The following is a 26,006-nucleotide window of genomic DNA, read 5'->3' on the forward strand; positions in this document are numbered from 1 at the left end:
TGTTTCCCTAGCAACGCCGGCGTCTCGTGTTTTCCAGCTTCTTTGATCTTGTGTTTCTGTTCTGAAGCATTATTTTCCTGAGCTGGGCGAAGGTACAGCTCCGGTAGGATCTTCCAGAATCCACGATCAGCATCTACTAAAGGTTTAAGGGGCTGGGGTAGATGCGATAACACAATGTGTGCATATATATATGCGTGCATATACTGTATACATAGCGTAAGGCATGCATACAGCTGTCAATATATAAGGCAAACGAGGTATTAGCCAATGGATAGAAATTGAGTGATGGGACCTCGGAATTGCTTTAGCTAGAATTACTATATCTGGTTGCAGACATCTGGAGAAACACTAGATGGCAGCAAAGAATTCTCCGAATTCCTGCAGTCTGGGTCTGGTAGCCTGGCTTCCCAAAGTAGTTCTTGCCCAGGCACTGTTTATCCATCTCTTCCTGACCTTCGTATTACAACGGTTACAATTTGTATAGGGGTGTTATCAAATGGCCAGTGCAGGATGTTCTTTTTGCCTTAATGCTATGCTGTATATTCTTAACCCACCAACGATCTTTTGCTTTAGGCTCTACTTAATATTTGACAGTTCATATGAAAGTATTTTACCCTATACAATTATTCTGGATCTCTCAGGCAGAGGCAGCATCATGGTGAACTTCAGAAAAACATCCACTGCTAGTTTCCTCTTTTGATTTGTGTAAAGTCAGGGTGGGGATGGGGTGGTTCATAAAATTAGAAAGGATTTGGAAATGAATAATGGTGGCCTTGAATATTTTGTGTATAACAACTGGATCCTTTAATTGACTGAGTTTAATAGGAGTTATTTTCAAGGAAACAAGAGTAAGATTGGAGCGGTACTATGATGATCACTATGATGAGAGATTATATTATAAAATTATCAAAGACTCCTGTTTTTTGTAGCTTATTTGGGACTATGATATTTGAATTCAGAAACATATGAATAGAATCAATTTTGAACTTCTTAAGTTTTACTTCTGAGTAAACAATGGCTGTTGTCTGATGTTAAAAACGTTTCTGTAGTTTAAAAAAATATTTTCTGGAAAAAAACAATTAGGGCCATAATTTCAATAAGATCATATTATTACCTTCTGTAGAAAGTAGCCCTGAATTTAAGACAACCCATTTACAAGGAAGTTTAGACAGAAGAAACCAGTCTGCCTTTATTTCTAAATTCTGAGCCAATCGATACTCCCTCCCTAATTGTAAAATTACATTAATAAGTCTGTTGAGGATTTGGCCTTCTTTAGGTAAATATAGTAGATGGCGTCTTGTCACTATAGTGTTCTATAATTTGATTTTATTTTTGATTTTTTCAGAGGCAAAAATGCTCACTCATCTGCATGGATGTACAGCCAAGAAAGATTCCTTTCAAAGACTCTGTCGCAATGGTGCCAAGCAGGTGTGTAGATTTTCTAATTTAGTTAGTATTAGATTTGCCATTTGGTTGAAATCCAGTTTCACTCATATTGTCTAAACCAGACATGTCAAACTCGCAAACTCATGTGACGTCACGCAACGTATTGGAGCTTTTTCGCCGTTGCCGGCAATCAGCTGGGTGCAGCTCCGGTATGATGAAACCGGCCCGTGGGCCGGCAGTTTGACAGCCCTGGTCTAAACTATCCCAGGTTAGCTTCTGGGAAAACATTAAAGGGAGGATATAGTTCCTTGTGTTAAATGGTTGAATAAAATTGGTTATCAGCCTTCAGATGAGATAATAAGCTAAGCTATAACTTGGTTTTTCCACTTCTTCAGAAACTGATGGGGATTTCCCAGACGTCTATGGATTCCTCTGTGAAAAAAACTAAGAAGAATATTTTCTGGGGTATTGAAGTAGCTGAGACTCTCAACTGGCAAGGATGGTCCCTAGGAAGGGAATTCACTAAACACCTAATATTAAGAAATGTATGTCTGAAACCCCAGAAGCTGAAGTTCAGGTTTGTAGACCATGCAATGGTAAAAGGAGCTTTCATTTGCTATTCTGTAGCTTTTCCTACTTTTTACCATTTGTATTCTTTTGGTTGTTCCTCACTTAACCCAAATTATATTTAGGAAAACACTCTTGAAATCGGATATTGATGTCTTGAAACTCAGCGGCTTTTTTAAATGTCATAAGCCTAAGTTTCTGTTTTGTGCAAAGCCACATTATGACTTGCTTGGTTTTGGCTTTGCTTCCTTTCTAGACATTTTGGTTGATAGACTATATTCTCTGGTTTTATACAAGGCACATATCCAGGCAACTGCTGATTATTCAACCAATCAGGATTAAACAATGGGTATGATAGCCCAATGTGTAAATCCAGATAATTTGTCATATTGCTTAGTTCAGAGCTTATTGTTTAACTCTTGTCCCAGCCTGATCTTATGTAGAATTCCTTGGAAGTAGTTCCTTGAGATATCAATGGGATTTTTCCTAAGTATTAAGTCTAGAAGTCTAGGATTATTATCTTATCCCTTCTAAAACAAACCTGGCTAAGTTAGGGCTTATCTGCCTGCCTTGCATATAGCATGAGGATAGTTCATTAATTGATTCTTCAGGACAGGAATTCATGATCTCACACTTAACCTAACCCAGCCTACTGCCACAGCAATCTCTGCCCATGTTTTTTTTCTCCATATCAAAAATAGCATTTTTCTGCAAGCAGGGCTACAGTATATGGTCTGCCTGTTGTGCCTCATTTCTGTGTAGAACAATGCCTCCACTCCAATTGGCAGCTTGCACAGTGATGGTAACAACCCTTCCCCTCTGGTCATTGTCCTCCATGACTTTCATGGTACAGTGGTGGAATACTTGACTTTTTCTTTCTTAACACGTTCACCAGTTGAATGATGAAATTGACAAGAGTTCTGACAAGAGTGAAATGGACAAGAGGTCTGACAAATTCCTCTTCTAGCTCAAGTGACAGGAAGAAGGTAAAACTGGTGTTCCACCTTCATGAATCACTGGCAGACATGCTGAAAAAAATGTTAAGTATGAGGAGGAATCAGTGAAAGGGGGTTCATAAAATATGATGTACATGCATGGAATTAGCGGCTGTGATGATTGCCATCAGTCAAAAAACCTGGTTGGCATTATTGTCAGAGCTGATGTAGGACAGCAGTTCCTTAAGCCAGCTTCATTTCTAGCTGGTTTCTGCCCAAGAGATAAGCAACTTAAAGCATCCATGCAGAAGAGCCTCTGGGGTAAATTGCTGACAGGGCAGGAGAGTGGTTCAAAGCTAATGGGGCTATGAGGCCAGTGATGGGAAAACACATATTCTCCCATGCAGGGGAAAGCAGTTAGCATTAGCTTTCCTAGTCCTAGTGGGAAGGGTGCATAGGCAGCGCAACCTACCAGTGAAGACACACCGTTGTTTGGAACACATGGACAGCATTGTTGCTATACTGGGGGATCAGATTGAAGTCCAGGATGGAATTCTTAAGCTGGCTTCATTTCCAGTTGGGCCCAGGACAGGACACTCACAGCTTAAAGCTGCCGTGCAGAATAGCTTTCTTTCTTTCTTTTTTTCTTTCTTTCTTTTTTGCTACTATCTTTTGACTGTATTTCTATATTTTTCAGTTATATAGTTCAGTATCAACTATAGTTTCCATTTTAACAGTTTTAGAAATACTATTGTTACCTTTCTGTCTCTGACATTGAAATAGTTCAATTTCTTAAAATGTTGTCTGCTTGTTTTGTCTGCTCCATATAATGTTATTTATTAGATAATTTTTTGCTTTGTTTACACGGAATCTCTTCAGCATCACTTCATTTATGCTTTTTGTGCTCCTTTTGTTCCAGACCTCCCACTACACGTTTCTTCATCACCATTTTCCCACAGCCAATTATTCTGACTCCTGGAATGTCCTTAACTTTGCCAATTATTTTCCGCCCTTTGGAAAAGGTAAGTCATGCTTATACTTATTTCAGAGTCATAACTATTTAAAATAACAGCAGCAATTCCTCTTATCTCTTTCCCCAACTTGGCAGGCAATGAGATTTGGGGCACTGAAATAAATAGTACATCAGGATTGGAATAATACAATGCTTAATAATACAGTGCTACACATTAATGCCTGCATCAAAACAAATAAACAAAAAAGCAGACCAGGAATAAGCCAGGAAATCAAAGTCAAATCTTGCACCTTTGTTGCCATACTAAACTGAGCCAGAACTGCAGAAAAAAAAATCCATTGAAAAATATATTTTTGTTCTGGGGTTTACTGCTCTAAAGGAAGCTATGGCTAATTCACCGATTCAATTTACACATTATATTAAGCCAAAAAGAAACAAACCTCATTTTGGTTTTGCACAAACAGCTGGTTTGTTTGTTCATAGATATCAGTAAAGAGTATTAAAGATATTACTAACTTGTCATATCGATTCCATAGGAAGTCCAAAGCACTCACTTCTCACTTTGGGCTAATAGTTGAAACAGGTATTTAAATGAAAGATATTTTAATACTGAATCTGCTTCTTGTTTGTTAGTTTGGTTCATTTTATGTTTCATCATGCTTTTAGTTTTAATATTTCTACCCAGCAACATTGTTATATAAGCATTTCAAATCTTATGTAAAAAACCATGAATAAATCATTTACATAGCCATTCATTAGCTACATTCACCTGTCTGTCCACTGGTCAGTTATCCATAACAAGGAGAATGTCCATCCTAACTACATTTGAAATGGGACACATATTTGAACTGATTATCTTCTTTTCTTCTTGTTCAGAGGGAATATGAAGACAGCATCCTCTTTGAAAAGCCAGAAGGAGAATTTTCTGTTGCACTGCTAGCTAAGCTACCACGCCTTGAACTGCTTTTCCCACCTATTATCCAGCTTCCTCCCTGTGCTGTCTATCATTTTGTGGAATCCTCCTTTGCTTTGTACAATAATGGGTAGGTGCCGTTTTTTTATACACGTCAAAGTTGCTTACTTTTGGGTTGCCACCAGATCTTTTGAGATACAGAAATGCTATTTCTGCTCTAGATAGTGTAAAATGACCTTCCCCTTCAAATGTTTTAGAGTAAAATTCTCATGTGACCTGTGAGTAATAGGAACCAATAGGCAAATTAAACTCTTTGCTTGACTATATGAAGTCCATAATACTTCAGTTCCCAGACTTATAAAGATGGGAGACAAGTTCAGAGTTTTGAGAGCATGTCATAGATAGAGTTGTCATTGGATTATAAAATGGCTATCTTTTACTGGAAGGAAAATTGATAAGATTCTTTCTCAACAAGCAATCTAGCCTGTACCCACAGAATTCTGTATCAGCCCAGTTTATTTTTGTCTCGAACATAAATCACTGGGACCGGACGGATTACATCCCAGACTTCTGAAAGAGCTGGCAGATGTCATTTCAGAACCACTGTACCATATCTTTAAAAAATACTGGAGCACCAGGGAACTACCAGAGAATTGGAAAAGAGCTGATGTGGTTCCCATCTTCAAAAAAAGAAAAACAAATAGATCCAGGAAACTACAGATCAATCAGCCTAAAATCAATACCTGGAAAGATACTGGAAATGATAATCAAAAAACAGATCTGCAAACATCTAGAAACAAATAAAGTTATAACTAAAAGCCAGCATGGGTTTGTTAAAAGAGATCATGCCAAACCAATCTTATTTCATTCTTTGACCAAGTGATTAAATTAGTAGACTAGCAAAATGCTGTGGACATAGTATACTTAGAATTCATCAAGGCATTCGACAAAGGAGACCACAATCTACTTCTTAGAAAGCTAGAAAAAAGTGGAATAGATAGCACAACCATCGGATGGATTTGTAACTGGCTGACAAACTGTACTCAATGAGAAGTCCTTAATGGTACTATGTCTACATGGAGGGAAGTAAGTAGTGGCGAACCACAAGGTTCTGTCTTAGGCCCAGTACTCTTCAACATCTTCATAAATGACCTAGATGAGGGAATAGAAGAGGAACTTATCAAATTTGCAGATGACACTAAGCTGGCAGGAATAGCCAGCACTCTAAATGATACGCTCAAGATCCATCTGATCTGGACAAACTTGAACACTAGACTGTATCTAACAAAATGAAATTCAGTGTAGAGAAAAATGAAGGCAAGAAAAAACAAACGTGCAAATATAGATTGGGTGAAACCAGGCTTAATAGCAGTAACTGTGAGAGGGATCTTGGAGTCTTAGTGGAGAATCAACTAAATATGTGCCAGCAATGTGCGGTGGCAGCAAAAAAGCCAATGCAATCCTAAATTGCATTAACAGAGGAATTCAATCAAGATCATGTGAGATACTAATATTGCTCTATAAAGTCTTAGTAAGACCAATTTGGGTCTCCACACCATAAAAAAGATGTTGAGACTCTAGAAAAAGTGCAGAGAAGAGCAACAAAGATGATTAGGGGATTGGAGGCTAAAACATATGAAGGGACGATTGCAGGAACTGCGCATGGCTAGTCTAATGAAGAGAAGGACCAGGGAGACCTGATAGCAATTGTTAGATTCGCAAGTTGGAGGCATTAAGAGGAGACGCATGGTGTAACAACAAGTCTTCTTTATTGTTCTCTTCCACAAACAACAACAGCAAAAATGGCGCGTAGGCCTTTTATAGTGTCCTAGACATGGACAGCGTCAGCGAATGAAAGCCAGGCTGTTTTTGCGCCTTGCGCATGTGTGCAAGGCTGGAGACAGCCAGTCTGGTCCCGGGCAGCTTTTGGTCTGCCCGGGACCCTTTGCAACATTTCTGAGCCTGCTGAATGCTTCAGCAGGCTCAGGACATAACAGCAATGTTCCAATATTTGAAGGACTGTCACAGGGAGAAGGGGGTCAACCTATTTTCCAAAGCACCTGAAGGCCAGATTAGGAATAATGGATGGAAACTGATCAAGGAGAGATTCAACCTAGAAATAAAGAGATTTTTTTTCTGACAGTGAGAACAATCAACCAATGGAACAGTTTGCCTTCAGAAGTTGTGGGAGCTTCATCAGTGGAAGCTTTCAGGAAGAGACTGGACTACCATCTGTTAGAAATGTTGGATCTCCTGCTTGGGCAGGGGGGTTGGACTAGATGACCTACAAGATCCCTTCCAACTATGCTTTTCTTATTCTAATTCTAATTCTTCCTTGGAGCAGGTGGGCATTATTTCAGAAAAATATTGAGCTACTGCCATCTGCCATATTTTCCCTAACAATTCCTATGGGGCTCAGGAAGGGTCCAGTAGCAGCCACATTCTTGTTAGAAATTGCTAATTTGGATTTTTCAATAGGGAGGCTTGTTAGTAATGAGACGAAGGTTTGAGTTAGCTAACATTATATGGCCTGGGATATATCACTGTGATACATGGCTGGGTAAAGATGTGAAAGGAGTCCATGTATGAAAATATGCTCTGGGTTTCCGTTATTGCAGCAAGTGTGACTTTAAGACATGGAAGATGAGCGGCAATATCCTGAGGCCCTCTACTTTAGATAACTGCGAGTGATCCTATGTGTGGTTGAACATTAGGGAATTGCTAGGGGTGCTACTAGTGTTTACTTTCCTGCCCAGCAATATCTAATTCTAAACTCAGGTTTGGTCTCTGGATCGGAATTGATTCTCCAAGCTTTTGGTCTGGAGAATTTCAACCTCCATGCACTGGGGCTAAGTCAGAAAAGCTAGGATTTCCTGGACATAACGGCAGCCTTGGATTGCCCCAGGGACTCACTGATCACAGACTTACCACATTTTTTGTCCCGCCTGAAGTTTTCAGAATGCTGGGTGGACCCAATTAGGAAGGTCCTCTTCAGGTGTCTTATTAATTCTAGGGCTTTCCGCAGTGCATTTGGAAATGTGTCAGTGATCATGTAAGCAGTTTCAAGTTTCTTCTCACTGAGCTCTGGCAAGGGCATTGGATGAAATTGCTCCCAATCAGCCTCTTCCTGCATGCCGTGATTCACAGAGGAGTCCAAGGGAATGAAACAATAAAGAAATACATAGAGTGTCAAAATTGGAAAATGAAAAGTGAGCATGATCAGACACAATCAAAAGGGGTTAAGAACCCAACGTTAGACCTCCAATATGGTGGAGGATTACCTGCAGCTACTTGGGGAATGATGGATGAGAAGATCTCCCTTGCAATTACTCTGATATCATTCTTTTTGAGATGGATTAATTGTTCACAGGATCCATTGAGACAACTATAGAGGCAGCTTGTATTCCTTGAAACAGATCCCTGCCTCTCTTGGATCAATTGAGTTGGCACAGAGAGGGCAGGTCCATGGATTTGAGGAATCCTTAATGCTTTTCTGAGGGAAGCATCACACTTATCTTTTTGAAGGAAGCAATGGTGCATCCCCTCTTGAAGAGGCACTGTCTCAATCCAGAGATTTTAGGCAACTTCTATCCATTCTCCAAAACGTTGGGCCAAGATCTAGGGGTTTGCCTTGATTCATAATTCTTGCTAGAATAGCAGATGAAGCTGTCGTCAGAAGAATCTTTGCCTGCTTACAGCTAGTGTAACAGATGCAGCCATATTTGGAACAGGATGCTCTAAGTCAGTGGTTCTTAACCTTTTTGAACGAATCGCCCCCTTGAGCCAATGAGGAAGTTGTCATCACCCCCCTCCCCCAACATAACCCCTCAATCACAACATAGGAAATAATTCTTCAATTTATGCAAACACTTTTTTTGTTTTCTTTAAAATTGTCATCAGGACATATCGATGCAAATAATTTATTTCCAGTCTTTTTCCCATATCTCCCATATTTTGGCTAATGGCGTGCCACTGTATGGGTAGAGGCTGTTGCGCAACACGCATGAAGATAAGCGATGCGTCTTCACATATGTACGGCGTTCTGTACTGAAGCTAGCTGGAGGAACATTTGACAACACAATTCAATCCACTAATAGCGAGCAATCTGATGTTTTTGTACGACAGATATACAGCCATTCACTGTACAAAAAAGTCTCAAAAGTTTCCCCAAAACTTTTCGCTCCATCGCCCCCATATCACCCCCTTTTCGTTACTTCGCCCCGCGTCGCCCCTTTTCGTTCCATTGCCCCCCTGAAAAATGAAATCGCCCCCTGGGGGCAATATCGCCCAGGTTAAGAACCACTGCTCTAAGTGATTGAAATTCATTCCTTCCTCTCATGGTTGGGTTACTGGTCCATATGAAATGGCCTGACTCCTGATAGGACAGACCCAGTCTAACAAAATCATACCCTTTTTGTGGGAGCTGCATTCGTTTGGGAATATAATTCATAACACTAATTATGACCTATGAAGCCTTTTATGGTTCAGGTCCACAATTTTTATGGAATTGCATTCTCCAAGTAGAATCTTTCTGTCTTGTATGCTTGATTCAAGAAGGTATGCTGGTTGTTCCCTCTCCCCAAATGTCAACATGGGAACAGGTTTTCTCCACAGGTGCTCTGACCCTATGGAATCATCTTCTTGAAATTAGAATGGCTCCTTTCTTCTTTCCCTGAAGATCATTTTCTTTTCTTAGGGTTTTGGAGGATGGGCTGATAGAAATGCTGACAACTGGACAGTCGTTGGTGTTTATAGTTTGACTATTAGTTAAGTAGTAATGTGTAGTTAATTATATTTAAGTATTTTAGTGGAACCTTTTTAATGAGATTGTACTACTGTGAACTGTCCAGAATCTTGGAAAGTAGGTGGCATGCAGCTATTGTAAAATAAATACATATGTGCATAATACCATATTTTGAGAAACACTGTTTAGTTTTGATAAAGAACCCTTGGTTTATGGACTGTTTTTTATAGGGATCTACTGACATGCTTTAGCTGGGAGGTGCCCGAACCTTTTTTTTTAATTCCTTCTCGTGGCATGTTGGATCCTGGTGAAGAATGCACAATGAAGGTGACTTTTCAACCGGAGATGGCTTTAGTATATGATGTTTTAGCAACATGCACCTTTGGAGACCATCAGGAGCAGAAGACTCTTAAACTGAAAGCTGTTGGTAAGAACATTTACACTCTAAAATTATCAAACACAAAGTTTGATATGTATCAGCCTCCTGGGAGCTCCACTCATCTTTCTGACATTTGAGTCAGAAACTAACCTTCAGCTAGATATACTGAATACCGTATTTTTCCGTCTATACGACACACCCTTGTATAAGATGCTCTCTGCACCAATCAGCTGTTCGGCACTCCAGCAAATCCACAAGTTCGGCCCGCCGAAGATCTTGCCCCCTCCCCCCTCCCCTTAGTGGCAAGCCCACAGGGGCTTGACACCTGCACCAGACGGCATGGCAACGCACACAGGCATGCCCTGGGCTGTGGAGGTTACCATTATTTTTCCATGTATAAGACGCACCTGATTTTTTGAAGAGGGTGTTTGCAGGAAAAAAATAGCATCTTATACACAGAAAAATACGGTAGCTTAGTTTGTCCATCATCCCCACCTCATTTCTTGTCAAAATTGTTCCTTTGGTAGATAGCAATTTCTCCCTACATCACTGTAAGGGGGAAGAATGAAATTATATCTTCCATTTTAAATCTATATACGTCTGGCATATGTATATGTCCTGTTGCATCTTCACCTAGGACAAACAATGCTTACATGTATAATGGGTGGTTGCCAATACATTTATCTGCAATGTTAAAAAAAAACCACGAGTTTGGGAAGATGTGCTGTCCTGTCCTATTTTGCAGGTATTAAAAAAAACAAAACCTAATTTCAGCTTGGTTTTTGCAATTCATTCAATTCTTGTTTCCCTTGCAAAGTATCTAATGATAGCTATTAATCATTGTATTGCCTCTGAACTTTTATTCAGGATACATCCAAGTTGTTAAGAAATGTGTTATTTTCCTTATCATCGTGTACAATTATTACAGCTAAAAACAGTACCATAAAATGGACAGTATCATAATGCCTGGTTACTTTCTTGCAAGAAAAATGACAGCTCTCTTATTATTTTTTCATTTTCTTTTAATAGGAAATTTGATGTCTCTCATGTCCAGGTTTTGTAGTCAATTGCCCATCATTTAGAAGGCTTCTGAAAAACTCATATTGGGAGAGTTTAGGAGGGAAATTATTGTTCCCAGAATATTTTTCTTACAAACATGTTTCAGGTCAGGGCATGAATAGCTGCACACCATTGGTATGGTGATACAAATGTCAAGATCGACATAAATTCAGAACGCAGCCATCTCCATCGTTAAATACAATATTTTTTTTTTCTAGGTAAATATCCCCACCTGCTGGTCAACGTGCCAGAAGACACCAATGAAGATATCAAGCTTATAAAGTTCCGGGATGTGCTTTCCTTTGGCTCAGTTGCTGTTGACAGCATTGTGGAGAAACCAATGGAGATACTGAATGTATCTATGGTATGGAAAGGTGTTTCTTGAATGAAGAAGAGAGTGTTCTATCCAATGCAGCTTGTTCTTCTCACATCGACATGTTGCCTTTCCTTTGACTTTTGAAGCAGATGATGTTATCCGTACAGGCCACACCTTTTTTTTTGGGGGGGGGGGGGGGAGAGGATATCTTCAAGCACCAAATGAGGCATGCCAGTGATGCTGTAGCAACATTAGTGAGGAACAGGATAACATGTTTGACTTCTGACTTCTTTGGGAGTTTTTGAACGATCAGATTTTTGAAAAAATAAAATAGGTATAATAAAGTAAGTGGACGTTTAACAGATCCATCTACTTGCAATTTTAGGAGAGAAAAACCCAAATATAGTGCTGAATGTTGGTAATAAAATCTGAGAGGGCTTCTAGATGCTTCAGGAAATGGGCTGGAAGTCATCCATCTTTGTTGTAAAGGGAGAAATCTGGTTGAAAGACTTTCTCCAAGTATCAATTTTTTAGGGTCATCTCTGTTGCTAGGTAGACAATTCATGCGATGGACCATTTTTACAATTTTCTTGGGTGCAAGAAACTGGCCAGGCATTGCTCTAGTTCACTGATCTGCTCAGAACTGTGATAGGAAGAGGGTAATAGCTTGTGTGGCCAAATTTCAGAATGCAGCTTTGTTTCATTTATAGGCCTGCATTTGAGCTAAGGACCTCTCTAATTCCTTTTCAACTCAGTGATCCTTGACTGTAAGAATGCATTAATAGACCTGAAAGACTGGCTTGGCCTATTAAGCATCTCGAGCCTTAGAGAGGAAATAATAAAACCAACATGGAAAAGAAGCAGCATCTCAGTGGTTCTTATGTCTAACCACATCAGCTGCCAACAATGCTGCTTCTTTCGTTCATTTTTCCAGCTAGGTGTTTAAGGTAGAAAAATTACTCTTTCAAGTTAGAAGAGACAAGATTGTGAGAAAAATCTGTTTCAGGCTTTTTGGCATATGCAGCCAAAGGTAAAAAAAAAACCCTCTTTGCTCAGTGAGGGAGAGCTAACTGTCTGTCTCTTGACAGGTCGATGCTCCATTCAGGATTGACAGAACGAAGGAGCCGATGCTTCGTGATCGTGTCTTTTCCTGCGACATTACTCAAGCCATTGTTAAAACTGGTGGCACATCAGTCATCCCTGTTAGGTTTAACCCCCACACTGTGGGTGTGAAAAGTGTGGATTACTTCACCATTGTGCCTTTGGGAAGTAGCACACATTCTGTGTTGAAGGTGACAGGATCATGCAAAGGTACATGCAGTGGGTTCCTATTTGCTTCTTTATGCTGTAGTGAAGCACATCAGTAGGGACTGGAGAGAAATTTAGTTCACATTTAAGTGCAAATTTAATAAATGTGCACTTCTCGGACCAGTATGCAAACCACAGTATATTTCAGAATCCTATTTTCCCAGATTTTGCAAAGCAGTTCTTTCATCAAAAAACTCAAACAAGGCACATATTGTGGAAAATGTGTGTGGTTTCATTACCCCAAACCACTTATTAGAAAGTCTTATCAAACATTAAGGACTGGTTGTAAGTCCCTTCCTTCATTATTGTCATAACTTGTATTATAAAAACAGTATCTCTGAATGATTTTGTGCCAAATTACATTGGTAATTTCGCTGATTTTTGTCTTAATAGAAATTATTTGGGAAATTTTGGAATGTATTTTAATGCATATGACAATTTTTATGTCAATTTAAATTCCCTCTGGTGTTGGGTTATGAGTCCATGTGTCATTATTATTATTATCCAATTTTGGGTAATTCACCTAGGTGTGGGAAGTGCTGCCTAATGCTATGTATATTAGGAAATATGCAAAAAATACAGGCAGGCACAGAAATGGAATTAAATGCCCTTAATATTTTTTAAAAAGGAGAAACTGAGCAAAAATAAATTTCACCTATCCCTATATCTCACTCTTAATTTTAGTAAATATAGATATAGAAACTTGCCTGATATTGGATTCTAATCATATTATGTACAACATTTTCTAAAGTTGATAGAGAATATATTTGTAGACAACAGAAACTGATTTGTTTAGATTCCTATGTTATTTTCAAGCCTAAAAATTTGCTGCCCTATGTACAAGGGCAATTCGGAAGTAAACCTCCATTTGGTTATCAATGACAGACACCTGCAGATACAGAACTTTTATTCTACACATTAGAAAACTACAACATTACATTACTTTTCAACATAATCGCCATTCAAATTGAGGCACTTGTCATAACGTCTTACAAGGTTTGAAATTCCTAAGTAGTAGTTACTCGGCGCCAAATCTGGGTTATGAGCGGCGGGGTGATCAAAAACATCCCAACAGAACTGCTTCAAAAATTCTTGGGTGCATCTAGTAGTGTGCAGGCGAGCATTATTGTGAACCAGCACCACACCAGAAGTCAGCATGCCCCGACGCTTGTTATGGATGGCTCATCTGAGTTTTTCATAATGTTTCACAGTAGACTTCTGAACTGATGGTCGAACCAGGCTCCATGAACTTCACTAGCAGTACTCCTTTGGCATCTTCACATTTGGCGGGATTTTCCATGGCACCACTTCCAGTGTGGTGTTGGTTCACGATAATGCTCGACCGCACACCACTAGACACACCTAAGAACTTCTGAAGCAGTTCTGTTGGGATGTTTTTGATCACCCTCCCATAGTCCAGATTTGGCACCAGGAGATGACTACTAAGGAATTTAAACGTTATGACAAGTGCCTCAATTTGAATAGCAATTATGTTGAAAAGTAATGTAATGTCATAGTTTTCTAATGTGCATAATAAAAGTTCTGTATCTGCAAGTGTCTGTCATTGATAATCAAACAGAGGTTTATTTCTGTTATCTCAATACAACTACATTCCTTATTTGTTAGAAATATTTGAAATGATCCTTTTCTATGGAAAAGAGAACTCTTCTCACCACAGAGGAAGAAGCTGATCCTGTGCATTTCTGTTCCAAGTATGCATGAGAATGGAACTGGGTATGTTTGAAAGCCTTAAAAAATAGGTGACCAGAGTAATTATTTTATTGAAAACACGCATGACATCCATACTTCAAAGTAAAACACATTATTAGGAGTTTTTTTTACTATACAAAAAGCCCCTTCCTTGGTGACAACGTCCACAGCAGAATGAAAATTGGATTTGTTTGTTATTCTAGGCCCTGCGGTAACTGTTCAGCATCCTTTTGTTTACTTCAATTGCATTAAACTTGGTGAATACTTAAACCAGCCATTGGACATCATTAACAACTCCGACGTTCCAGCTTACTATCAGTTTGACATTGATTGTACACAGAGTGTGTTTTCCATTGACCGCCCTTATGGAGTCTTGAATGGAATGTCAACCATCACACTGAAGGTGACTTTCCAGCCTACTCACCCAATTATATGCTACCGGCGTGTGGTTTGCCTTGTGCATCATCAGGTAAGCGAGTTAAGATACATCTTGCCCTTGTCTCTGAATAGTGCAACCCAGTCAACTACATGATAGTCAAGTACCATTTCATTGAGCAAATAGAATAATTTCCTCTGTCCAGGCAATTCTGATTACATTGTATGAGATGTTCCTCCTGCCCGTAGCTCCTATTTCATTTCTTGTATAACATTCTTAAGTTAAACCAAAGCACTGGCTCTGATATGGGCCTAATTTTCAGGCTCTGATAGGTTTAATTTCCCCCCCACTTATCATGAAAATTTCAGAAGTACTGAGCACAATACTGAGGAGATCTTTGTTTATTGCAACAAATATTGGGTTTAGAAGAGGGACCCCGAACAATGAGAAAGCAATGATTCGTATAGCAACTGAGGACTGTAAAGCAGGAAATTCTAGAGATTTGATTTGCTGGCTGGAAGTTAGGCAGGTCCTTGTCCTGGTACCTGGCAGCAGACCTTGGAAAATCCATTGTTAAGGAGATGGAATGAGATCATCATGCTGATTGAAGATGGAAAGTTGGGATTTCTCACCTTGTTGTATTGGAACTTCTTTACTGGGGCTTCTTTGGGCTGCACTGTGAAATGGTTAGAGAGGCTTCTCTTCTTTGGTTTATCTGAGCTTTGTCCCGAGGCAAATTTGGGCCTGATAGGATTAGGCAAAAGGAGGAGCTGGGCTTGACAGGTAGAAAAAAGGTGTGACCTCCATTTTGTTTGTTAGGTTTATTTTCTCCACAACACTATCTAGTTGTTTTGAGTTTTGTAAGCAGAGAATTGAAATTTTACACATTGTCCTGTACCAAATTGTATGGATGATGCTTCTAGGAAAAATTCAGAGTGAAGGATAGAACAAATTACCTCTTCGGGTGAAACTGACTGTTTTCTTTCTTGTGCCCTTGATGCTGGTCAGGATCCATTGTTCGTAGACTTGATTGGGACCTGCCACACAGAAACCACAAGCCCCAACCCTCTGAAAGTGAAGGATCTGAGCAGGTACCGGACACATATGGCCAGAGGACTGACCTTTTTCTCACCAGACATCCTGAGCACCATGCTGAAGGAAGGCAAGTTGCTGGTAGATGAAAATGGAGCTCTTACACTCCCGCCAGAGGTAAAGTATGTTTTATGAGAAGCAAACTTATTCAACCCTGCATCTTTTGAAAAGGAAGCCTAGCATATGAATTGGTTACCGCTGCTTTTGCTGTTCCATCCTCATAATTCCCAGAATATACTATGAATATGGATATCCCCTGTAAATTCAATCTGTTAAATTTTATAAGCTTTTATCCCAATGTTGAATAACCCGAGCTTCCCTATGGACCGGGATCTATACAATTATTCCCTTACTTTCAGTAAGGGTAAAATGAGCAGTTTCTCTTTTGGCTAAATGCAGGTCTTTTGTTTTTAAGATACTGCAGGACAAACCCCCCGAGGAGTACCCCGTCATTGAACCCATAGTTGAATATTTCCATGATGGTGTATGCAGTGACCTCACTATCTATCCTCCTCACGTCAGCCTCAGCATCAAGGAGTTTGATTTTGGCTGCTGTGCAAGTCTTCGAGAGATAGAGCCACTTCCTTTCTCTGTGACCAACCATACCAAGGGGAAAGTCACCGTTATATGGACAAGAAAGCCAGACAGTCCTTTCCAGGTGATGCCGGAGAGTTGTGACATCCCGTCTCTAAAGAGTATGGCTTTCCGCATCACTTTCCAGCCTCCTCAGGTCAATACTTTATACGCAGCAGAACTCGAAGGCTTTGCTTTCTACAAGGTGGGTAGAAATCAAGGTCCAAAAGGCCAACCTTTAGGATACGCAGCTTCTCATCCCATTAGAGTGGATCATTTCTCCTGCCGCATTGGTGTGGTTGGCTATCTGATGTGAAATAGGGATAGAATCAAGATCACGTGAAGTGTTAATACCACTTTACAATGCCTTGGTAAGGCCACACTTGGAATACTGCATCCAGTTTTGGTCACCACGATGTAAAAAAGATGCTGAGACTCTAGAAAGAGTACAGAGAAGAGCAACAAAGATGATTAGGGGACTGGAGGCTAAATATATATAAGGAACGGTTGCTGGAATTGGGTATGTCTAGTACAGTGGTTCTCAACCTGTGGGTCGGGACCCCATTTGGGGTCGAATGACCATTTCACGGGGGTCGCCAAACCACGCTGTCCGCCATTTTTTTCCCTTTTCCCTAGCTGTCCTACTCCCTCTTATTGGTGGCCACACCCACTTGGGGGTCACCACAACATGGGGAACTGTATTATGGGGTCATGGCATTAGAAAGGTTGAGAACCACTGGTCTAGTAGTTTAATGAAGAGAAGGATGAGGGATGACATGATAGCAGTGTTCCAATATCTCAGGGGTTGCCACAAAGAAGAGGGAATCAAGCTATTCTCCAAGGTGCCTGAAGGCAGGATAAGAAGCAACAGATGGAAACTAATCAAGGAGAGAAGCAATCTAGAACTAAGGAGAAACTTCCTGACAGTTAGAACAATTAACCAGTGGAACAACCTGCCTCCAAAAGTGGTGAATGCTCCAACACTGGAAGTTTTTAAGAAGAGACCATTTGTCTGAAATGGTATAGGGTTTCCTGCCTGAGCAGGGGGTTGGACTAGATCAGTGGTTCTTAACCTTTTTGAACGAATCGCCCCCTTGAGCCAATAAGGAAGTTGTCATTGCCCCCCTCCCCCAACATAACCTCTCAATCACAACATAGGAAATAATTCTTCAATTTATGCAAACACTTGTTTTATTTTCTTTAAAATTGTCATCAGGACATATTGATGCAAATAATTTATTTCCAATTTTTTTCCCATATGTCAACTGTGTGAAAAATTTTGGTGCCACCCGTCACTTTATTTCCAAACTTCGTGATACATATATTTCATTATTATCTTATTTATTCAAGACACTTAAATGTAATGACCATTTTGAAAACAAAATTCAATTGCAAGAAAGTGAAATGCCCGAAAAGAAAAATAGTAATATTTAATGATTGAATTACAAGTAAAATTTAAGATGCAAAAAGAAATATAAAAAGGGTAGAGGCTGCTGCGCAACACGCATGAAGATAAGCAATGTGTATTCATATACGTACGGCGTTCTGTACTGAAGCTAGCTGGAGGAACATTTGAAAACACAATTCAATCCACTAATAGCGAGCGATCTGATGTTTTTGTACGACAGATATACAGCGATGTATGAAAAAGTCTCAAAAGTTCCCCCAAATTTCTCGCTCCATCGCCCCCATATCGCCCCTTTTTGTTCCATCGCCCCCCTGAAAAATGAAGTCGCCTCCTGGGGGGCAATATCGCCCAGGTTAAGAACCACTGGACTAGATGACCTCCAAGGTCCCTTCCAACTTTATTATTATTATTATTATTACTACTACTACTACTACTACTATTATTATTATTATTTGCAGGTAATAAGTGGATGCTTGTCCTGATAAAGGTCTTCTGCCATCTCCTCATAAAGGAGGGTAGAAAGTAACTGGTTAAAAAATTTAGTAAGCAGGAAATTTGTTGAAGGGCATGTTCTGTCCTCTTCCTGCCTTGGAATTCTGACTTGGAACCTCTTTGTTTAACTCACTCTAAAGCACAAATTAATAGGCTTCCCTTGCTCTTCCCTTGTTCCGACTAATGAAACACTTCAAAGAACTTCCAGGCATTGTTTATCCTAAAAAGTCTTTAATTGTGAAAGAAAGTGTTGGCACAGCATGGTGGATGCTAAGATCTGAATTCCCCTCCCCTGAGCACATAATATTCCAGCATATTTCCCTCCTCTAATTTGCAGTCATAAATCACGTTCTCCAATTAGTTTGAAGGGCAAAGTTTCCCTTCTGTTCTGTAGCCCACGGTTTCTTATCTTAATTAATTCCCACACACATTCTTTCTCCTCCCCTCCCAACATCATCTAATTTAATTCTAAAAATACTGCACAGCGTATACAGAGAGTGGCTGCCTCTTCATAGTTTGTCAAAGCAAGAACATCCAATGTTAGCAGCGTTGACACTCTGTTTCTTTTCACTGGTAGGTACTGAGACACTACAACAATGTTGAGGAGCCCATCACTATGTGTCCATCCTGGAGTTTGACCATCCGCTTGCGTGGACATACTTTTCAACCTGGGCGACAGCACTTTATCCCACAGTTCACCTTGGATTCTCATAAGGTGAAGAATGTTTGTCATCCCCGGTAAATGTCTGTGAAATACAAGCAGTTTTCTCATGGATAGTCACTTAATTGTTGGCACGGTACTACTTTACAGCCATTATTTACAGTGTCCACAGTGCAATCTTAACAGATCCGGCTCTGTTGTTTCCATTTAGAAATGCTGTGTTTGTCTAAAACAGGGATCTTCAAACTTGGCCCTTTTATGACTTGTGGACTTCAACTCCCAGAATTCCTCAGCCAGGCACGCTGGCTGAGGAATTCTGGGAGTTGAAGTCCACAAGTCATAAAAGGGCCAAGACTGAAGACCCCTGGTCTAAAACATATTGTGAGAATCCAGATGTAACAAATTAAATTGATTCACTAGATCAGCGGTTCTCAACCTATGGGTCGCGACCCCATTTGGGGTCGAACGACCATTTTACGGGGGTCACCAAACAATGCGATCCGCCATTTTCCCCCCTCAGGGGGCGGCACCGCGCATGTGCGCCGCACATGGGGGCAGCGCCCGCATGTGCGCCACGCCACGCATGCGCGGCACGTTCGTGTGACGGGGGTCGCCGTCACACAAACATTGAGAAACGCTGCACTAGATCAAACTGATTTCCATGGTGTTAGAAATGCCAAGTTATTGTTCAACTCTCTACCTTCTTGGAGTAGCTTAGGTACATGACAACTTATTTTAGAAGTACTTAAAACTGAAATAAAGTGTTGGATACTTGCTTGTTGAGCTTAATGTGAAATGTGTTTGAAAAAAATGAAGCTTGAAGAAGACGCGTGGGTGATTTGATACTGCATATTTATACTCAGACCAGGTGGCGGAAAGATGAATGCATGCCACAACATGGCAACTTAGCATGCTGTGTTCTAAAGGTGAATCTGACTGGAGTCTGACATTAGCTTCCAAATCACTGACTTCTCCATTAATTAATTAATAACAATTAATCAATCATTAATTGCTATGCAGGTGATGGTTTGCAATTACTGAATGGCTGGGCATGTTTGAGACCTGTATTTTGGTGGTTTGCTAGTTGATACATGGGAGTCATCTTGCAAATTGAACTAGATGTTATATAAATTGCATATGGCCATTATGACTTTCCATGTTCCCGATTAATACAAGTTCCTTTAAAGTACAGAAGTGATGGAGGAAAATCCAAACCTCTCCTTGTCTCCCAGGTCTTTCCTCCAGTATGTCGGAATGTCACCACATATCGCAGCATGTTAGTCCGCAATGTGGGCACGACAGCCATATGTTTTAACATTGGCCGAGAAAAGTGTCCTTCTGTCTTGGTCAAGCCCAGCTGTGGATATATTATTCCAGGAGCCCATCAGATCTTTTTCCTTTCAACTTGCCCCACAGAAACAACTATACAACAGCACACTTTGCTCTTGCATCTCAATTTCTGGTCCTCTTTCACACAGGTAAGCAAGGAAATGCAATTTTTTTTCTTTCTATTTTTTGCCCTATTTTATTATGCTATCATGCCCCCTTCATTTTCTTGGCACCCTTTCTCTAGTAGTTTTATTTTATTTTAATTTAATTTTGGTGAGGTCTTTAAAGCTCTTGCTATTCCATACCAAGGTAGGAGCTATTAGAGAGCTTAACAAGGACCAATAATTTAGGTAACCTTTTCACTTGTGGCAATGTGCTATTTTATAATCCCTTTCCCTGCTTCCTTATCTAAAGAAAAGGGGAAGATAGTTTAGGAATGTCTGCAAATAAAATTTCCTGTTTTTACCAGTTAATTAGAAAAAGGAAGGAAATGGGCTTATCCACCTTGATGACATCCAGATCATAGAGCAGAACTGAATCTGATCATTTAAATGTGGTTTACTTAATGATACTTTTTTTGGGATGGTGGTGGCAGAGGATGATTGCTGTTTACAATCCTTTGACAGTTGTAACTTCTGGACTTCTTGCTTTTAGCTCAGCCTATATTTATTTATCTATCATATTTATATGCCACCAGTCTCTCAGAAATATGATTCTAGGTGTTGTATAAAAACCCATAAAACCGTAATGACAAAAACGCTCTACAATTAAAACATCAACATTATTATGAAAAAAGGGCTAGAGAGAACATTAGATGTTACATGCAGTGTAGCCACACATTAAATCCCCATTTCTATGAGACCTCTAAGACTGTTGATATAATCATGTTTTGAAGGACTTCCAGAAAGACATGAAGGATGAAGCCAGTCTCCAGAGGGGAGGGGGTAGGAGGAGGATGGTCTACAGCAGAGGTATCAAACTTGCAACGTCACGTGACATATCGTGACATATCGTGATTTTTTTCCCCATTCCCGGCAATAGGGTGGGCACGGTTTTGGCATGACGCATCCGGCCCATGGGTCAGCAGTTTGACACCCCTGGTCTACAGCAGGGCTTTTCAACCTTTTCACCCAGTGCACCACTTTTAGGATATGGCAATATCCGAGTACCACCAGTCGCCTAGCAAGGTGTCAAAAACTTGATGACCCCAAAAAAAGGAAAAAAGTGATAAAGTACAGGTAGTCCTCGACTTACAACAGTTCACTTAGTGACTGTTCGAAGTTACAATGGCACTGAAAAAGTGCTCCCCAAGCCACAGCCGAGCAAGATACCTGCCTGCCCACCTAGCGGTGCTCTTCCTCCTGTCCGAGGTTTTCATTGTTGTGAGCATTTCTGTTGAGGATTGGCAGCAGAGGTGGGGTGGGGATTGTTTGTTTTTTATTCCCCCCGTCTGCTGGGTGGTTGCAGCAGATTTTAGTCACTTCACATGATACTGTGACCATCATAAATATGAATCAGTTGCCAAGCATCTAAATGTAAATCACAAGACCCTGGAGATGCTGCAACATTCCAGCTGATCGGCGCTTCTTCTGGGCTCAGCAGAACCGCCAGGATCAGTGCTGCTTTCCAGCTGATTGGTGCTTCTTCAAGGCTCAGCAGAAGCATCAGGATCAGCGCTGGATCAGACAACCCAGAAGAAGCGCCGATCAGCTGGAAAGTGGCACTGATCCTGGTGCTTCCGCTGAGCCCTGACAGCCCTGTATCTCCAGCCATCTCTTGCTCAGGCTTGTGCGGTGCTGCCACCGGTTCAGCTCATTCCCCTCCCCCGCTACCACTTTTCTAGGATGGTCGCGTACCACCTGCTAGGTGCCAATGTACCACAGGTGGTACCCGTACCACTGGTTGAAAAGCCCTGATCTACAGGATGAGCACTATAACAGAAAAGGACCACTTCCTGGGTTTCATTAGCTGTAGATTTTTAACAGAGGGGATCTGCAGTTTGCTTCACCTACCAGACCAGATGGGACAGGCAGAAGTAATTGGGAAAAGGTAGTCCCTCAAATTACCCAGCTCTGTGCCATGAAGAGACTTAAATAACAAAACCAGCACCTTGAATTGGATCTAGAAGCAAACTGGGAATGAATGCAGGTTGTAGATCAGAAATGTAACATGTACCATTCTAGGGGCACACATACTATAGCTGCCTTCACCATTGCATTTTATACTAGCTGAAGCTTCCAGGTTCTCTTCAAGGTAGCTCCATGTAGAGTAATCCATTCTGGAGGTGACCAGGAATGAGTGATAGTGAACAGAACCTTCTGATCCAGGAATGGGGTGCAACTGGCGCACAATATGAAAATGAGCAATGGCCCTCCTAGCCACGGCGTCCACCTGCTCTTCAAGCAGGAGTTGCAAATCCAGGAGGACTCCCAAGTTGTACACTGGGTCTGTCTGGAGCTGCGCAACCCCATTCAGTACCAGAGATGACATAGTTCCAGAATTGGAAAGCCCTAGAACCCTGAGCCACTCAATCTTCCCAAGGTTCAATTGAACACTGTTGTTCCCCATCTAGATCCCACAGGCTTCAGGCACAGGGACATCAACAACATTACTTAATTCACCAGCAGCAACTGTACATCATTGGCTACCATCTTGTCCTCCCATCCCCACCCCAAATCTTCCACATTCCCTTCGTTGGCTTCAGTCAATCTCTAGCTGTTTTTCATTGATCACTCCAGATCCATACATGTGTTTCGGAGATTCCAGTTGTGTATGTTTCATGGCATTTCTAGAACTTCATAGTATTACAATTGATTTGGCTACCTTGCCTAAGCATTTCCTTCTTGTATAGGTCCAGTCTTTTCATGCTTGCTCATGCCAGCTAGGACCAAAGTGAACCTCCATGGATGGTTTTTAACGTCGGCTCATTATGTCTGTTGATCTTTGCTTCATCAGGAGATTTTCCTTCAGAGCAACGCTGAGCCTCTGGCCCTACTCTTGGAAGGGGATGGCAATCTGTACTTCAAACCCACCTGTGTGGGATCCTGCTCTTCACGTACCTTCACCATCAAAAACTGTACCCGATTGCCTATGCTTTTCAGATGGAAAATTCAGAAGTCTGACCAAAAGCTTCTGTCTGTCCAACCTGCCGAAGGGACACTACTACCCAATGAAGCTTTAGTAAGTAGGATAATTAACAGATATATTTAGCAGCTCTTCCTTGAGCTGAATATAATAATAATAACTACCAACATTGCCTGGCTAAATAATGCATTCACACCGTTAGGGTTCTGCACAGATAAAAGTAGCAAGATACTAGAGCTACTTGCTACAAGAGTAGCAAGAGAGAAAAGGAAGCTGTCTTTGGTTCCTCTATGGCTCTTAACAACTTACTGACCCATTCCAAAAGAGAGGGATCTCTGGATCCTTCAGCCTCCTATTCTGCATATGATTTCAGGCTCAGACATGGACCTTCACTCCTGCTGAACAGATCAAATATCTCCTGCGGAGCTGGGTGATAGTTTGGAGAGACCAAGAAATGCTGGATGACAAGACTCCCAAGAGTATTCGCTACGTTCTGCGACTTATTGGGGAGGGATCCTTTGGTACCATAACAGTGAGTGAGAACATCTACTCTGCGAAAAATTAGTATAGCCCCATTAAAGAAGGTGGCTGCCATTTAAAGCATATCCATGTGACACTCAACCATTGCATTGCTATGGAGTGTAGTAAGTGGGTATGCTGCTACATAATGCCATGTAGCCTAAAGGAGGATGCCTGTTGGATATTTCCTAATAAAAACATTGACTTATCCTTTTTTTCCCTTTAGGGAAAAATCATTAATCCCAGAACTTATTTACATAGAAAATCTACCATGGATATTTTTTCATATCTTTATCTGTTGTTTGGCTTGTAGGCAGAAGAGAAACAGATAGATGTTGGCCACATCCTGGTCGGTAGCACACAATCATGTCACCTTGTTTTATTTAACAATGGGTCCTGCTGCTTAAAATACGTCCTTAGTGTGGAACAAACAATCACTGGACCATGTGATCCTGAAGAAGTTGCCAGTGATCCTTTAGGTATTTCATGGGAATGTGAATCTATGGTGCTTTGTACCATTGGAAGTCTACCTTTAGTAATTCCATTGTCTGCTTTCTTACTCCCCATTCACAGCAATAGATCTTGATCACTACAAAGGGACAGTTTGTGCTCGGGGAAAGATCTTCTTGCAAGCAACTCTAAAACCAGCTCACCGGTTGCGCTACACATGGACAATTTATTGTGCCATTTGCACTCCCAAAGGTAAGATTCTGGGAGAAGCTAGACCAGTGGTTCTCAACCTGTGGGTCGGGACCCCCCATTTGGGGTCAAACGACCATTTCACGGGGGTCACCAAACAAGGCTGTCCGCCATTTCCCCCCCTTTTCTTTGGCCACGCCCCTGGCACCCGGTGATGTATAAGTGGTTAGGGGGTCACCACAACATGGGGAACTGTATTATGGGGTCGCAGCATTAGAAAGGTTGAGAACCACTGCCCTAACCCTAAGTGGAATTTTCCCACTATGTAATTTTCCCATGTATTTTACCAGGAAAGATCGATAGGGCAGCCTAAAAAAGGAAGTACGCTCCTAACCATACCCAAGTATTCCGAGTTTCTGGGCGATGTCCCTATTTCTCTATGAGTGCATGGTAACCTAACCCTAAATGGAATTTTCCCACTATGTAATTTTCCCATGTATTTTACGAGGAAAGATCGATAGGGCAGACTAAAAAAGGAAGTACACTCCTAACCATACCCAAGCATTCCGAGTTTGTTGGCGATATCCGTTTTGCTCTATGAGTTCATGATGACCTAACCCTAACCCTACGTGGAATTTTTCTCAAATGGGATTTTCCCATGTATTTTACCGGGAAAGATATATAGGGTAGCCTACAAAAGTAAGTCCGCTCCTAACCATACCCAAGTATTCCGAGTTTGTTGGCGATGTCCATTTTGCTCTATGAGTTCATGGTGACCTAACCCTAAGTGGAATTTTCCCACTATGTAATTTTCCCATGTATTTTACCAGGAAAGATAGATAGGGCAGCCTACAAAAGGAAGTACGATCCTAACCATACCCAAGTATTCTGAGTTTCTTGGCAATATCCCTATTTCTCTATGAGTTCATGGTGACCTAACCCTAAGTGGAATTTTCCTCCAAGGGGATTCTCCCATGAATTTTACCAGGAAAGATAGATAGGGTAGCCTACAAAAGTAAGTACGCTCCTAACCATACCCAAGTATTCCGAGTTTGTTGGCGATGTCCATTTTGCTCTATGAGTTCATGATGACCTAACCCTAACCCTACGTGGAATTTTCCTCCAATGGGATTTTCCCATGTATTTTACCAGGAAAGATAGATAGGGTAGTCTACAAAAGTAAATGCCCCCCTAACCATACCCAAGCACTCCGAGTTTGTTGGCGATGTCCATTTTGCTCTATGAGTTCATGGTGACCTAACCCTAACCCTAAGTGGAATTTTCCCACTATGTATTTTTCCCATGTATTTTACCAGGAAAGATAGATAGGGCAGCCTACAAAAGTAAGTATGCTCCTAACCATACTCAAGCACTCCGAGTTTGTGGGTGTTGTCCATTATGCTCTAGGAGTTCATGGTGACCTAACCCTAACCTCAAGTGGAATTTTCCCACAATGGAATTTTCCCATGTATTTTACCAGGAAAGATACATAGGGCAGCCTACAAAACTAAATACGCTCCTAACCATACCCAAGTATTCCGAG

The 26,006-nt window shown here is 40.9% G+C and overlaps 1 protein-coding gene across 2 annotated transcripts; it reads left to right on the forward strand.

Moving 5' to 3' along the window:
* The first annotated feature begins 15 nt into the window (after positions 1-15).
* Positions 16-24,485, forward strand: LOC120310413 (cilia- and flagella-associated protein 65-like). Of its 2 annotated transcripts, XM_039348794.1 has the most exons (16): positions 16-103; positions 1,346-1,428; positions 1,782-1,963; positions 3,808-3,910; positions 4,738-4,904; positions 9,749-9,945; positions 11,175-11,320; positions 12,361-12,583; positions 14,494-14,759; positions 15,675-15,875; positions 16,174-16,536; positions 18,809-18,946; positions 20,125-20,370; positions 23,177-23,401; positions 23,679-23,837; positions 24,398-24,485. In XM_039348794.1, the coding sequence occupies exons 2-16, from the start codon at positions 1,354-1,356 to the stop codon at positions 24,401-24,403; spliced, it is 2,697 nt and encodes an 898-aa protein (XP_039204728.1). In that variant the 5' UTR covers positions 16-103; positions 1,346-1,353; the 3' UTR covers positions 24,404-24,485. The 2 variants fall into 2 exon arrangements, with proteins under 2 accessions (XP_039204728.1, XP_039204729.1); XM_039348795.1 differs by lacking the exons at positions 23,177-23,401; positions 23,679-23,837; positions 24,398-24,485 and having other exon boundaries at positions 18,809-18,969; positions 20,125-20,297.
* Positions 24,486-26,006: the final 1,521 nt, after the last annotated feature.

The sequence above is a fragment of the Crotalus tigris genome, unplaced genomic scaffold (assembly GCF_016545835.1).
Source record: "Crotalus tigris isolate CLP2741 ecotype Arizona unplaced genomic scaffold, ASM1654583v1 scf7180000018173.423308, whole genome shotgun sequence".
NCBI classification, from domain to species: Eukaryota; Metazoa; Chordata; class Lepidosauria; order Squamata; family Viperidae; genus Crotalus; species Crotalus tigris.

What these genes read in the sequence shown, in the direction of transcription:
- LOC120310413 (XM_039348794.1), top strand. Translation starts at nt 1,354, where the DNA reads ATGCTCACTCATCTGCATGGATGTACAGCCAAGAAAGATTCCTTTCAA. An exon ending in TCTTAAACTGAAAGCTGTTG is followed by an intron (nt 9,946 to 11,174) that starts GTAAGAACATTT and finishes TTTTTTTTCTAG; the next exon opens with GTAAATATCCCCACCTGCTG. An exon ending in GGTGACAGGATCATGCAAAG is followed by an intron (nt 12,584 to 14,493) that starts GTACATGCAGTG and finishes TTGTTATTCTAG; the next exon opens with GCCCTGCGGTAACTGTTCAG.